At 57.3% G+C, this 14338-nt stretch overlaps 2 protein-coding genes across 4 annotated transcripts in view; one reads left to right on the forward strand and one right to left on the reverse strand.

Annotated features, from left to right (window-relative positions):
- Nucleotides 1-9309, forward strand: part of DNHD1 (dynein heavy chain domain 1) — a 94130-nt gene extending 84821 nt beyond the window's left edge. For both annotated transcript variants that reach the window (XM_058184723.1, XM_058184725.1), the window contains 12 exons: nt 668-1117; nt 1197-1638; nt 1712-1858; nt 1956-2171; nt 3163-3341; nt 3939-4907; nt 4994-5168; nt 5252-5338; nt 5475-5676; nt 7512-7603; nt 7687-8633; nt 8715-9309. In XM_058184723.1, coding sequence (XP_058040706.1) covers nt 668-1117; nt 1197-1638; nt 1712-1858; nt 1956-2171; nt 3163-3341; nt 3939-4907; nt 4994-5168; nt 5252-5338; nt 5475-5676; nt 7512-7603; nt 7687-8633; nt 8715-9056 — 4248 coding nt within the window. In that variant the 3' untranslated portion in view covers nt 9057-9309. The remainder of the gene's footprint in view (nt 1-667; nt 1118-1196; nt 1639-1711; nt 1859-1955; nt 2172-3162; nt 3342-3938; nt 4908-4993; nt 5169-5251; nt 5339-5474; nt 5677-7511; nt 7604-7686; nt 8634-8714) is intronic.
- Nucleotides 9170-14299, reverse strand: LOC131199217 (F-box/WD repeat-containing protein 7-like). 2 transcript variants are annotated; one of them, XM_058184736.1, is made up of 12 exons: nt 14167-14299; nt 13619-14077; nt 13318-13403; nt 13093-13231; nt 12473-12607; nt 11685-11808; nt 11447-11583; nt 10892-11005; nt 10629-10810; nt 10304-10529; nt 9964-10174; nt 9170-9590 (listed from the first exon to the last, which is right to left on the reverse strand). In XM_058184736.1, the coding sequence occupies exons 1-12, from the start codon at nt 14281-14283 to the stop codon at nt 9322-9324; spliced, it is 2199 nt and encodes a 732-aa protein (XP_058040719.1). In that variant the 5' UTR covers nt 14284-14299; the 3' UTR covers nt 9170-9321. The 2 variants fall into 2 exon arrangements, with proteins under 2 accessions (XP_058040719.1, XP_058040718.1); XM_058184735.1 differs by having other exon boundaries at nt 13045-13231.
- Between the last annotated feature and the right edge of the window lie 39 nt (nt 14300-14338).

Raw genomic sequence — 14338 nt, forward strand, 5'->3', positions numbered from 1 at the left:
TGGTGGCACCACAAGGCCATTTTGCCAAAGGGGACCCAAAGCAAAGGGAGAGTGTGGGACCCATGGCAACTATGGGGACAGTGAGAAGCCAGGTAGATTGACTTGGTTATTCTAATCCTGGTCTAAAAGGCCCTGGGGCTGAGATGACAGCTGCCTCCTTGGAAGAGGGGATAGAGATGGCTGTTTTTATTTTAGAGAGTTTGCTTTCTTTTTTCTTTTTACTTTCAAGTTGGATGGCCACTGAAATTCTATTATCCATCGATCATCTATCTAATCTACAATCTGTTATTTTCTCTCTCTCATTTTATCATCTCTACCAACATCTGGCCCAATGACATATGTCACCAAGCAATATGACAGCCGTCCTTCCTGCAGGCACTGGAAAATCTGCTGTCTGTGCAATTTAAGCCTTTGTGCCATTGAAATGAGCTCACTGCCTCCACTCTGGCCTAAGGAACCCAGCCCCAGAGGTGCGGTGGCCTCCTCCCCAGGCATGGGGGGCAAGGAGCAACCTGCCTCTGAACCAGGCAGGGCCATAGGGGCACTGAGCTCACTCTGCCCTTCTGTCACGTTGGGAAGGATCAGACGCTGTCCGTGCTCACCTCCTTTCTAATTTTGTACGGGTCCAGGGAAAACTCAGGCACACACACATGACTTGTTCTCCCAGACCTTCTCTCCCTTCCAGGATCTGGTCTTCTACCCCAAGGAGACTCTCAGCATGGAGCTCTTCCAAGCTCTGGGCCAAGTGGTCTCCCACGAGAGTTTGTCTGTGGCTGCCATCCAGAATGCCAGCCAAGCGGCCGCAGCTCTTTATCAATGGATCTGCTCTGTCTACTGGTACCAGTGGGCGCTGCATGAGTGGCAGCCGGCCATGCTGCAGCTGCAGTCCTGCGAGGACCAGATCAATGCGGAGAAAGTCAGCCTTGGTGACCGGCGCCTTCACTCGGAGTACCTGCGGGACACTACCCAGGCCCGCATCAGGGAGCTGAGGCAGAAGCAGGAGCACCAGGAGAAGCTGCTTCAGCAGCTCACGCAGTCCTTGCAGGCCAAAGAGGAGGCCAGCACAGTGGAGAGCTCCGTGGCTGAACACCTGGCCAGCTGGACGGCCATGGCCAAGGTAACGGCTGAGGCCGGAGGCCCCGCCTTCTCCTGGAAAGGGTTGCTGATGCCTTCTAACCTCTCCTCTTTCGTCCTAGGACCTGGAGTGCCAGCAGAGCACAGTGCATGGCGATGCACTTCTCTGCTCGGCTGTCATCTCATACCTGGGTCCCTTCTCCACACCACGGCGAAAAGAGCTTCTGGAGAAGTGGCAGGCCGTGTGCGAAGGATCCCGGGTTCTCCTGGGCCCCTGTGATGTCAGCTGGCTCCTGCAGAAGGAGTTGCCCTGCCCGGGCCAGGCACCTTCTGGCCCGCCGCTGCTCCCGGTGCAGAAGCCACTGAAGGTGGCCTCTTTGCTCAGTTCGGCTCAGCAGCAGCGCCTCTGGGATCGGCTCCACAAGCCGAAGGATGCCGACAGTCGCCTCGTCGCCATTATCATTCATTCCAGCATCCACCAGCGGGCCCACCGATGGCCTCTCTTGGTGGACCCAGACAAGCAGGCCCAGACCTGGCTGCTGATGACTTCCTCTTTGGAAGAGGGTGAGCAAAGGAGGGGAGTGGCCCCTGGGCACTGTCTTCCCAGGCTTGGTGCTTATCGGCCTCTCCCTTGCAGAGGAGTCCCAGGCCCAGGCCCTCTCTGACCTGGTGCCGGACATGGTGGAGCAAGGGGGTGGCGATGAGATCCCCGAGGACAACCTGGAAATCCTGTCCCTGACCAGCCCTGATCTCGAGCAGTGCCTCAAGGGTGCCATCAAGTTTGGTGAGCGAGACCCAGGACAAGATTTGTGGTGCCTGGGGCAAGTTCGGCAGAGGTGGACAGGGCAGCCCTGAGCGTCTTCATCTTTGTCTTGTTCCAGGCAACCCTGTGCTGCTGACGGACTTTGAAAAGGACGTTCCCTGGTGTTCGGCCCTCCAGCAGTTGATGGAGAAGGAATCCTTTTGGGGTTGCCCAGAGGGCAAAATTTTCTTCCCTGCCTCCGAAGAAGATGGAGTGGAAGCTGAGCACCTGCCCATCCCGCCTTCTTTTTCCTTGTACCTGTGCACGGAGCTGCCTCTTAAATCCTTGGCTGCAGGTAAGAAAGAAATCGATCAAGATTTCCCAAACTGCTGCCACAAGATTTGGGTAGGCTTAGGGTGTGGGTGAGAAGATGGACAGTTGTGTAAAGGATTGCCCTCTTTGTTTTTATTATGGAATAATTTTTAATGTTTTTAATAGCTTGTTTTTATTGAACACTGCCCAGAGTCACATTTGTGAGTTCAGCCACTATATAAAAGAGGTGGTTATGACACAAATAATTAGATGGGTGATGGGCATGAGGCACAGCCCACCATGAGGAGGACTGTGTGGAGGGGGAATAGGGGCTGCGCCCCCCTCCAAGGAGAGTCTTCTGCAGAGGAGTGGAAATATATTGCTGGAAATGTATAATTTATTTAGAAAAACTATACCTCCCTCCCCACGTTTGTATTATTCCAAGAATGATTTGATATTAAGAATGATCGATCCAGAATGATCACTTGCCCAGTATGAAATTTTGTGACTGCTTGTCTCAGGAGCATCTGGGTGAACATTAAAGGAAAAAGAAAGCAGGGTGACCCGGCTGAGACATTTTTGCAAATTTCTCGCAAACATCCAAGAAACCCACCCCCTTGCGGGGAGAGGGGGATTTCAGCTCTGAACATCAGCTGTGAATCAAATTCTGCAGCAAGTGGGAGATCCAGTGGGTCAGCACACCACATGCTTTTCCATAAGGTGGATCGGGAAACCTGGGACCAGCCCCTTCCCATTCCTGAGAGGGTAGAGGGTTCCTTGAAGAAAAGTGGCTCCTGGGATTCCCTGTATTCCAGTAGGGTGGACTGCTGGGAGTCAGATTTCAACTTTTCAAGAGAATTTATTTCATAAACTGGGTGGAAAGTTGGAAATCTTCTTCCATGAATGGAAATTCTGAAGGAGAATTGGGAAATTTTGAAAAACGAGGTGAAGACCCTCAGACCGACAGTACCAAAGAGGGAGGAGAGTAGGGAGCCGGTATTCAACCCCTCCTGTCCTCCTCTTCCCCTTTGCAGAGGCCGACCATTCGCTCCTGAAAAGGCTGAACCTCATCGACCTCAGCCTTAGCCAGGGGGCCCTGGAGGACCGACTACTGGGCGAAGTGCTGCACGTGGAGCGGCCGGAGATTCTGAAGAACCAGCAGATCTTGTATCTCGGGATCCTGCAGCTGGAAGGCAAGCTGGAGGCCACGGAGGTGATTCCCTGGATGGAAACCTATCTTTTAGACTTATATGGCTGCCCTTCTTCAAGCACAGTGCTGGCTGGGTGGCTCACCATGACCATAAAACCTCTCCCCAGCCAGGATGCGCCATCTCCCGCCCAGCAACTTTTTTTTTTTTTTGCATTTATATCCCGTCCTTCTCCAAAGACTCAGGGCGGCTTACACTATGTTAGCAATAGTCTTCATCCTATTTGTATATTTATATACAAAGTCAACTTATGGCCCCCAACAATCTGGGTCCTCATTTTACCTACCTTATAAAGGATGGAAGGCTGAGTCAACCTTGGGCCTGGTGGGACTAGAACCTGCAGTAATTGCAAGCAGCTGTGTTAATAACAGACTGTCTTAGCAGTCTGAACCACAGAGGCCCCTGTGCTTTAGAACAGGTCTTGATGGACCTCTGGAAGGCTGAGCGGGAAGGGGAGCAGGCGGCATGGAGAAGGGACGCTTCCTAATCCCACCCTATGGCAAAAGGTGTCAGCCCTGTCCAGTCTGGGGTCCAGCCTGGTCAGTTCTTTGGGCCAACCCCATGATGTGGTGTCCTCCCCATTCTGCCTACCTTCCCTGCAGGAGGAGCTGATGGACCTGATTTCGCAGCCACAGCAGTCGCTCTTGGAGGAGGAGAACTTCATGCCGATTGTGCGGCTCCTCCAGACCCAGATTCAAGCGCTGCATGCCACACACAGGCACATGGTCTCCCAGCACCAGGACCAGGCTGTCCTGTGTGGCAGGTATCGGCCGGTGGCCTGCCTGGCGGTGGGGCTGCACGAGGCGCTGCAGCAGGTGGGCTGCCTGCACCCGCTCTACCGCTTCCCCACCGAGTTCTGTGTCAGCCGTGTGCGGCAAGCCCTGATCTCAGCCAAGCGCCAGGAGGCCAGCAAGCAGGAATCCCTGGAGGCCCGGCTGCTGGAGCTCAGCAGGATGGTGCTCTGGCAGCTGCTCACCCAGGCCCTGCCCTGCCTGCAGGAGGCACACCGCCCACTCTTCTTCTTCCTGGGAGCCGTGACCACGCTGAGAGTGGCAGGGGACATCAGCTCCCTGGAGTGGCTGGCCTTCACCCAGGGCCTGCAAGACCCAGCCGCCAAGGCCCTTCTCCTGCCCCTGGGGCCCGGCCCGGTCTGCCCTGACTGGGTGAGTGCAGAGGCTTGGGAGGAATGCGCCTTGCTGGAGAATCTTCCTGGCTTCCATGGATTGCTGGCCTCTCTGGCCGAGAAGGCGGTGCAATGGCAAGAGTACTTCACTCTGCCCTCCACGGTGGTGGGACCGGCTCTGTGCCCCAGCCATGCGCATCTCAGCCCTTTCCAGCGTGCCATCCTTTGGCGCATTCTGTGCCCCAGGGCCATGTGCCAGGTGATCTCCGATCTTACCACCTGCTTGTTGGGCTGGTCTTTCACTGAAAAAATGGCAGCCGTCAATCCCTACTCCTATAGCCGCGCCAATAAGCCAATCATCTTGGTCACGGCCCCGGCTGGATCGCAGGTTTCCTTTACGCATCCTTTGCTCTGGATCCAGCAGATGGCAGCCCAGCGGGGACGGAGGGTGAGTGGAGACTGGCAGGAAAGAGGGAAGAGGCGGGCAGACCTGAAGGGGTCTCCATGCCTCTCACTGACAGCTCTGTCCTTTAGGGGAGAGTGGTCGTCATCTCCTTTGGTACCCCAGATGCCTCCCGGCGTGTCCAGCGAACGCTGCCCCTTTGCACCAAGAAGGGGAAGTGGCTGGTCCTGGACAACTGCCAGCTACTGAACAGCTGGGATCCTGAGGTTCTGCTGCAGTTGGACCTGATACTGACCACCACAGCAGGTCAGAGGCAGGAAGGGCTGGGGAAGTTTGTTTCCGGTGAGTACGGAAGGAAGGACCCTTCCTTACTCTCTTTTTCGGTGCAGGACTGAGCAAAGGGGGGCCCTTGGAGATCCACCCCAAGTTCCGGCTTTGGCTCATCACAACGCTCAATGCCTCTGACTCTGTGCCAGGTATGGCTGTTCTGAAAGGGCCAGGGCAAGAGGGGCTCCCCCAGAGATGAAAGGGGAAAGGATGTGGACCGCAAGGGGCCGAGCACCCCGGCTGATCCCCTGCCCCACCAGCCCTTCTGTTCCCCCGCATGCCTAGGGCCCGTGCACCGCAGTGCCACCACCTTTTTCTGCGAGATGCCCCTGGAGCTGAAAGGCATCCTGGCCCACACTCACCAGTGGCTGCAGGGACAGGTCCAGAACCTGGACACGGAGAAGCGACTATCGCTGCTTGTCCTTCATGGGGTCCTGCTGTATCGGCAGAACTATGCCCCCTGGACACAGGCCGCGTCTTACCTCTGGTGAGTCAGGGGGCTGCACACAGGGCTTTCGGAGTAGGAATGGGGAGGGAGATCTGGATGGGATTCTCCCATCTGCCACAAAGGCCACAGCTGTGGTGCTCAGAGCGACTCCAGGAGCGGCTCAAGTCTCTACGTCCCTGTTGTGCCTGGGGTGTGTGTGGCTCCTCTCCTCCCTAGGATTGTTGAAGAGCACCGAGGCAGAGAGAGGTGGCTGCTGGCCAAGGAGCAGGGCACCAAGGGCTCAGAAGGGAGGCGGGCAGTGTCCCTCCCGCCCAAGAGGGCCTTGCAGGGAGTCCGGGAGCTCGTAGCATCCTAGAAAGGCTTCTCCTCTTGCAGACCCACGTGGTCTGAGGTGGCACCCAAAATGGCTTTGCTCCGCCCAGAATGATACTTTTAAAAACAGCCTTTAATTTGTAACCTGGCAGCACAATTGCCATCTCTGATTTTAAAGCTACAAACAGTGGGAGTTGAAGGGGGAAGCTGAGGAGGCCTCCAAGCCAGCCTCCTGCTCTGTGCAGGACCATCTTCTGCTCCTCGGGAACGTCCTGAGGTCCATCATACCTGAATCCACTTCCCTCATTTCCAAGCTCGGTTCAGGTCCTACTTTTGGAGGCAACAGAGAACAAGCCTCTTCCACCTTCTATGTGTCAAAGACGTTTGAAGAGCATTTTCACGCACACAGGCACACGCACAGCCCTCGGTCTTCCTTTTCTTCAGGCCCAGTCCCCATCCCCTGGTCTGGCAGCGCCCTTGCTTGGCTGGGCTGCCCAGAACTGAGGAGCCCCGCTTCAGAAGGGAAGCCGGGTCAAGCGGGGGTCTGGATTCATCCAGTTGCAGCAAACTACCCTCGACTCAGGGGTCGTCATCCTGTGCATTTTAGAAGGCTAAGGAAGCTGCTTTATTAAGAAAAAGTTCCTGCAGGGCCCCCTGCCCGTCTTTTTCCACCACACCCCAGGAAAAGCCACCCTGGACACCTCAGGTGTCTCCCCTTATGCCTTAGTCTCTCAGGCTCTCCCCTTAAATTCTCAGAGAACTACAGGCTTCTGCAGATCACAGAGGAAAACTGCACCAGGACATCCAGCTCCTACAGGAAGTGCTCATTTAGTGACTTCCTTGTCTAATTAGGGACTGTTCGCTTACAACGGCAATCAAAAAATAACTTTGCAAGTTCTCACATTTATGACCTTTGAAGGTCTGCAAAATAAAGGAAAGTTGAAATAAGGTCAACAAGAGACAGTCATGGTTTCAATTAGCCACTGCTTCACTTACTGACAGGTCCTAGTTGTGGCTGCTGACATCCTTCAAAACCCCTTTCAACCACTGTTCAATCCTGCCCAAATCCCTTCACCTCGTTTGCCTCTGCACAGAGATCTTTCACAGGGCCAGTCCCACAGCCCCCCTGGAGCAGCCCAGTGGGAGAGGAAGGAAGCTTTTCTGACTCCCCAGCTGCAGAGCATTAAGTAGCCCCACAGAAACTGACACCTCCAAAGTCTACATCTAGGCCGAGGGCGAATGCTTTGTGGTGCAAAGCCAGTGCTGGCCCCAAGTAGGAGGAAGAGCAGCTGGGCTTGGCTCTAGATCGGCCACTGTGCCAAATCCCTGGGCCCCACGGTCTCTAGCCCCATGTGCAAATAAGGGCCTCCCTCCCCTTTTCCACAGGCAAAGCCCTCCAAGAGCCCCGAGGCCACTTCCTGAGAGGAATAAGTCCTGACAGGGATCTCCCACTCCCCACTCGGCCTCTTACTGCCCCCCCCCCGGGTCCTTCAGTGCTGCTGGCTCCTTTTCCTCCTCAACCGCCTAGCATTGCCTGGGTCCCTGCTGTTCTGTCCCGCCAGGAGTCATGGGGAGATCTTGGCAGGCCTCAAGGCTCTTGAGAAGCTGAGCTGGATGGCAGACTCCTCTGAGGAAGCGCAGCTGCAGCTGGCAGGTAGGAAGGAGCCCCCTTTGGGGACCACCAGCCCAGCCCAAGAGGAGGCTGCACCTTCCCTCCCTCTCTCTTTTTCCCCACAGGGACCATCCTCTATGGAGGCCATGTTCTGGATGAGGGGGATGCGCAAGCAGTGGAGAGCTTGTGTCAGCAGTGCTTGGCTCCCACTTCCCACCTGCTACCCGGCTCCGGCCTTCAGAGGCTCCTCGCTGCGGTCATTGGCCACACAAGCCCAGGTAAGAAGTGGCCATGCAGAGCCTCGCCCCAGAAGGCAGACTGGCTCCGCCCTGATCTTCTCCTCCTCCTCCAAGGGCTCTTCGAAGACGAGGCCTCGGCAGCCACCCAAGGGCGAATACAGCAGCTGCCCAGCCCCATGGACCCTACCTGGGTAGGCCTTTGCGCCAGCCTGCAAACCCAAATGTTGGCCGGCCGAAGCCAAACCCTGCTCTCAGCCCTGAAGGCGTCCCAGGGCCTTTGGTCTTCCTGGACCTGGCAGCTCCCGACAACACTGGAGCAGCTGGCCAAGCAAGGCCTGGAGGTGGTGCAGGAGCTGCAGAAGCAGCTGGAGCAGTGCGGCTGGGAGGTGGGAGCCCGAGGGCGCCCTCCCCCTGGGCAGCCGCACCCCAAACCCCGCCCCCTGCAACGCTTCCTGCTGGAGGAGGCAGGCGCCTTCCTGGCTTTGCTCGACCAGGTAGGCAGGGACCTGGCCTGCACCCAGCAGTGCCTGCAGGGGTTGCCCTGCTCCTCCCCCCGCTGCATTGCTCTCCTCCAGGCCCTGCAGCGGCAGCAGCTGCCCCGCCACTGGCTACCCTACGCTCCCACCGGTCGTGAGCCCTTGCAGGACTGGCTGAGGACACTCCAGAAACGGGGTGAGCTTCTGTGCCACTACCTGCTCTCCATTGGGGGGGAGTCAGTGGTCTCCTACCAGCTGGCAGCCTTCCAGCAGCCACAGCGCCTCTTCCTGGCCCTGCTCCAAGAGACAGCCCGGGCAGAAAAGCAAGAGCTGGAGAGCTTCCACCTAGACCAGCAGGTGAGGGTGGCCTCTGTGGGCGGGGGTGGGAAGGGGCAAGCCCAGGACCTCAGCTGTGAATCCCTCCCCTTGGTTTTGTAGGTGTTGCCCAGCCTGCTGCCCCCCGGCATTGCCCCTGAGAAGGGCCTCTACCTGGGTGGCCTGGAGGTCTACCATGCTGCCTGGAATGCCCACAGCGGCCACCTCCAGGAGACCCTCTCAGCACAAACCTGCCAGCTGCCTCCGGTTTGGGTGCAAGCTAGCCGGGAGCCCTGGGAGGCAGCCTCTGCCCCCACGTATCAATGTCCTGTGTACTTGGGGACTCCCCAGGCAGCCCTGGATCTCCGCAGTCAGCGGGTCGTCATGCACCTGGCTCTCCCTTCCAAGATGTCTCCTGAGCTGTGCACCCAGCAGCGGGTTCACGCTATCAGCATTCTGCGGTGAGAAGCCATCGCAAGGGCCAAACCATGGGAGAAACCCCGAGGTCAAGCTGTCCCAACCCTCCCTCCTTGTAGGCAGAGAGATCGCCATCGTAACTACAGAAATAAAACCATATATTATGAGTGTGTACAAAACAGTCCCCCAGTGCTCTCCCACTTTGCCAGCCACGGAGGTCCCCTGCATCAGTTATAAATAAGCTGACCTCGAACACCACCCCGTCCCCCAGTGGGGCCACCCGGCCCGCAGGCTCCCCAAGCAGTCCAATCCCTCATTTCAGGTCCACGTCAAAGTCCAGCACCAGCAGCTTGGTTTCTTCAGTGCCGTTGCGGCTGCCCACAGCACACACAAGCTTGGTGTTGGAAGCACGGATGCGCCAGACAACCCCCCCACTGCCCCCACTTTCCAGGGCAACCAGGTTGCGCACAAATTCCCCCGTCTTGAGATCCCACAGCTTGACTGTGCCGTCGTCTGAGCTGGTCACGACAAACTTGGAACTGAACTGGAGGCAAGTGACCGCGCTCTGGTGCTTACTGGGCCCTGCAAAAGGGGGGGGGGGAGAAGAGAAGTGGGATGGTGCATCTGTCATTCTTCCAAGTGAAGCCATCCCTCCCCATGGCCCCACTTTCCCCACGCCCAGCTGCCAGAGCTCCTTCCAGGCTGGGCATGCAGCCTCCCTTTGCAAGAGCAGCAGCTGATGCAACCAGACATGGCCCTCCCTGGCAGTTTACCCAAAGCAGCCTGGAAGAGAAGCCACTGTATGCTCAGCTCTTCGGCCCGCTTCCGTCATGTTGGATGCTGCATGTGAGAGCAGGCTTCCTACATATCCTGAGATTACCCCTGGGGCCAATAACGGCAGAGCTCACTTCTGGAGACCCTTGCTCTGCCAGTCTCAGCCCCCTGCCTCTCTCACCTTGGAGGGTCTGCAGGCACTGTCCCGTTTTGATATCCCAAATTTTCACGGTGGAGTCAGCATTGCCAGAGACAAGGATATTTTCCCGCAATTCCATGCCGCTGGTGAGGGACTGATGCCCCATCAGGGTGTGCAAACAGTTGCCGCTCTCGGCATCCCATACGCGGATTGAGGTGTCCAAGGAGCCACTCACAATGTGGGTGCCATCAAACTGCCCAATGGTAAGAGACAAAGTTGCAAATGAGCAGCTCTGGAGGGTTGGGCTGGAAACCAACCCCTCCCCCTCTCCCGGAAGTCCTTTCCAGCTACGATTCTCCCAAATCGAAGGAGACAGCCTCACCTGCAGGGAATAGACCCGGTTGGTGTGGCCTTGCAAAGTGTGGGTGCAGCTCTCTGTCTCTGGATCCCAGACTTTTACTGTATAGTCGTAGGCACCGCTCACCACCTTATACCCATCATATTGGACGCAGCGCACAGCAGCCACATGTCCCATTAGCACATGTAGGCACTGCCCGGTCTCTATATCCCAAAGACGGAGAGTGGCGTCCCGGGAGCCACTCACCACCCTGCCAAAGGAAGGGAAGTAGCCTCAGCCTCGGATTTGACACCACAGGAAACCCAAGCCAGCTTTCCAGACACCCCTCTCCTACCCCAGACTCCTCTACCTAGTGTCATGGAGATGCATGCAACGCACAGTTGAGGTGTGACCGTAGAGAGTGTGCACGCATTCACCAGTGTCCGCGTTCCACACTTTCAAGGTCCGATCTGTAGAGCCACTGATGATGATATTGTCCCTCATCTGGGAGGACCAAACACCACCAGTGTGTCCTACCAGAGTCTGCACACACTGTGGGAGAAGCAGAAGTTCAGAAGGGCCAGACAGGGCAAGGAAGGCCTCCCCGGCCAGAGAAGCCAAACTGGGACTCACCTCACCAGTGATGGCAGACCAAACCTTGAGCGTGTTATCATCTGAGCCACTGACAATGCGGTTGCCACAGAACTGGAGACAGGTGATGACGTGGTCATCGTGACCTTTCAGGACCTGCTCCGGGCACAGAACAAACAAGTGAGCTGCAGCCCCAACAACGGAGAGGCTTCTTCCAGGAGAGCTCGCTTGAAGCTCTGCACCTTAGAGCAAGCCCCAGGATCAATGGCCGTAAGCACAAAGCTCGCAGCGGGGTTTCCAATCTTTAAATGTGGACGAATGAGATATCTGTAGGTGAGCAACCAACACTTCTCTCTTCACCTGTTCCACTTCTGGATCCTCCTCCCTGGCAGCTCCTCTTCCTGAGCACGTGAGGGGTATAGAGACCAGCTCAGAGACCATATTCCTACCGCAGAGACAGGCAAGGCACTCGCCTCACAGTCCATCCCGCCCCACTCCCAACCTTCACATTCCCTAGGGTACATTCAGAGTGAGCAAGATGAAAAAGGAGGCTATCGGATGAAAGCAATCTTGGAGGTGGGGGGATGCTCTGCATACCTTGGGGGGCCGGGCATCTCCATTGCGCCAGTTCATATCAATGCGATGCTGTCGTAGAAAGGCCAGCTTCCATGGGCTGTACATGAAGCCCGGGCTCAGCAGCCGACGCTTACGCAGGCTCAGTGGCTCCTCGATACCTGCAGGAGGGACCGGGGGGGGGGGGCATCATCAGGGCAAGGATGGCCAGGGGGAGCCTGCCCTACAAACAGGCAAAGCAAAGGTGGAAGCCGGACCTCACCTCCATCGCGGCACTTCTCCCGCCAGAGCAGATTGTCTTCGGTCAGAATGCGCCAGTAGCGACATGTCTGTGCAGCTCGGAGCAGGTCCCGAGGTTCCAGGAAGGAGAGGACATAGAGAGCCAGCTGGAAGGGAAAGGAAAGCTGCAACTTGGGGGCTGTTCAATCAAAGCCCAGCCGGCCGTGTGCCACCCGGAGCCCACCAGGCAGCTTCTTCCTTCCTTTGGACAGGACCAAGGTCCAGCTAGAAGCCATGCCAATAACCACTACTGCTCAAGGGCAGTGACATGTAGCACCCCCAGGTTTCTCCTCTGGCAATCTTTCCAGGTGGCTCTGCAAAGCTGGACAGACTCATGCACGCCCTCCGAAGGTCTGCTGCGTGCCCCAGGACCTGGCCAGGAACAGAGCCCAGCCTCCTACCTGGACCTGCCCCACTGCAACTTGCCCACTTGCTTTTAATACATTCAGTTTTTGCCACCTTCAGGCTCCACGTCACAAGCCCTTTGCTACCATCCCAGAAAGCAAAAGTCCCTGGTTCCCTGGCCCTCTCTGATTTCCTTGTGCTAGTTGTATGAGTAGTACAACCGAAGCTCTACTTTCGTCTCCCCCCCGGACTTTATTATTTTTCTAATTACGTTCCTGCTGTCCTCTTTCAGTGGGATTGCCTGAAACTCCCTAACATCATTCACGTTTAGGCTTCTGTAAAAAGACTTGTGTTATGCCAAACAACCCCTTCTCAACTATGTCACGCTTGGCACTGTGCAAGGCCTCCTTCCAACAGGCCACCCACCTCCTTCGGCAGAAGTGAGATGAAGTCACGCTGGAACTGGGGCTCGATCACTTGCATCATGTGCTTAATCTGAGGGGGCTCACAGCGGTCAATGAGCTCATCCAGGGCCAGCAGCTTCTCTGGGCCACTCCAGCGCTGACAGGAAGCCAAAGAAGGGTACGCGGAGGAGTAGAAAAAGGACAAAGAGGAACAAGCTTGTTCTTTTGTCCATTTCTACAAACAATAGCAACAGCTAAAAATGTTTTATGCTCCTTGCACCTACAGCAAGGAGTGCTAAATAGTGCTAAATTTTAATTGGGTTTTATTAATATTTTAAAATTTTTTAAACTAAATTTTAATTATAAGCCTTTTTGTAATTTGCTTTGTTTTAAATGTTTTAATTGTATATATTTCATGTTTTATCTCTGGCTGTACAACACCCTGAGTCCTTCCGGAGAAGGGCGGTATAAAAATTTAATTAATAATAATAATAATAATAATAAGCATGTTCCACAAACACTCCATAGAAAGAAAATAGACCTCCGACAGCCAGGGCCCCAACCCACAAAGCCCATCTTTCCAAACCCCCAAACCTCTGATGGGCCTCCTTGGTATAAGTCCTCAGCCTGCCATCTGCACACCTGGAAAGTGCGTAACCAGTCCTGCAGCTCAGGGGGCGGAGCCACAGGGGGGACCTGTCGGCACCGTGCCTGGCTGGCCTTGGCATTCCGAAGATCCCCAAAAGTGGCTGCAGGCCGGGCGATGCAGGGGGCCAGCACCCTGAGGAGAGAACGAAGTCAGGCACTTTCCCTAGCAAGCGCCCTAACCCCTGCCCCCCATCACACCCACCCACTCAGGAGCCTTACCTGCCCGGCTCAGAACTTTTGCAGAGCTTCTTCCCGGGGGACTGGGTTCTGCCCTCGGGGCCCCCACCCTCCGACTTGCGCTTCATCTGCAGCAGGGAAAGACCAGGACATCAGCAGCCCCAGCCAACTGGGGCTCGGGCCCGACCGGATCCCGCCCGAAGCAAGCAGGCTCCGCGCCCGCGCCCCGCCTCCCATCAAATCAAGCTCCTGCCGAATCTGCAAAGTCGCAAAACCCTGAACCGGTTGCGGAGCGGGAAGCCTGCCGTGCGGGCTCCTCGCAGCCCCGGACCACCTTCCCTACCTTTGGCCGGGAGTGCTGGAGAAGCCCCCCGCCCTCCGTCCGCTCCACATAATCGATCCAGCGCTCGTCCACCGTGTAGTAGAAGTAGCCGTCCCCGCCCGCCTCGTCGCTGCTCTCGCTCTCCTCCTCCGACTCGCCGCTGCCTCGCGGGGAACCGGACCGGCCGCCGCGCTCTGGACTGCGCTCCGGCCCTCCGGGGCTACGGGCAGTGGCGACTTCTCCGCGCGCTCCTCCCGCTCCGCCGCCATCCTGGGCAGGGGAAGCGAGACTGCGCGCCACCGCGGCCTCCCTGCCGGCGCGCGGAGAGCCTTGGGCGCCATCGGGGCGCCGTCTTGGGGGGCCGTCGGGAATCTCTGGGCGGTGCGAGCAGGTCACGCGCTGTCGGTTCAGCTCCAGGGTCCGGGCGGTGATGCCCTTGACGCGCAGCAGGTCCTCCAGGCGGGCGAAGCCCCTCAGCTCCTGCGCAGGCCGGGAGACTGTCAGCCGGGGGCCCGCGGGACCTCCACCCCGGAACAGCCGCCGCCGACGCCCCCCGAGCCGCCACTCACCTCCCTCTTCCGCACGATCCCTCGCGCTCGGCGGCGCCCAATCCCGACCAAGGCACGCTCCAGTTCCGCCGCGCCGGCCCGGTTGACGTCTATCCTGCCACCCCCGGACCCCGACATCGCTACAGCCGCGCTCGGCCCGCCGCCGCGCGCCTGCGCAGACCGCCCGCCCCGC

This window comes from Ahaetulla prasina, chromosome 5 (assembly GCF_028640845.1).
Source record: "Ahaetulla prasina isolate Xishuangbanna chromosome 5, ASM2864084v1, whole genome shotgun sequence".
Lineage (NCBI taxonomy): Eukaryota > Metazoa > Chordata > Lepidosauria > Squamata > Colubridae > Ahaetulla > Ahaetulla prasina.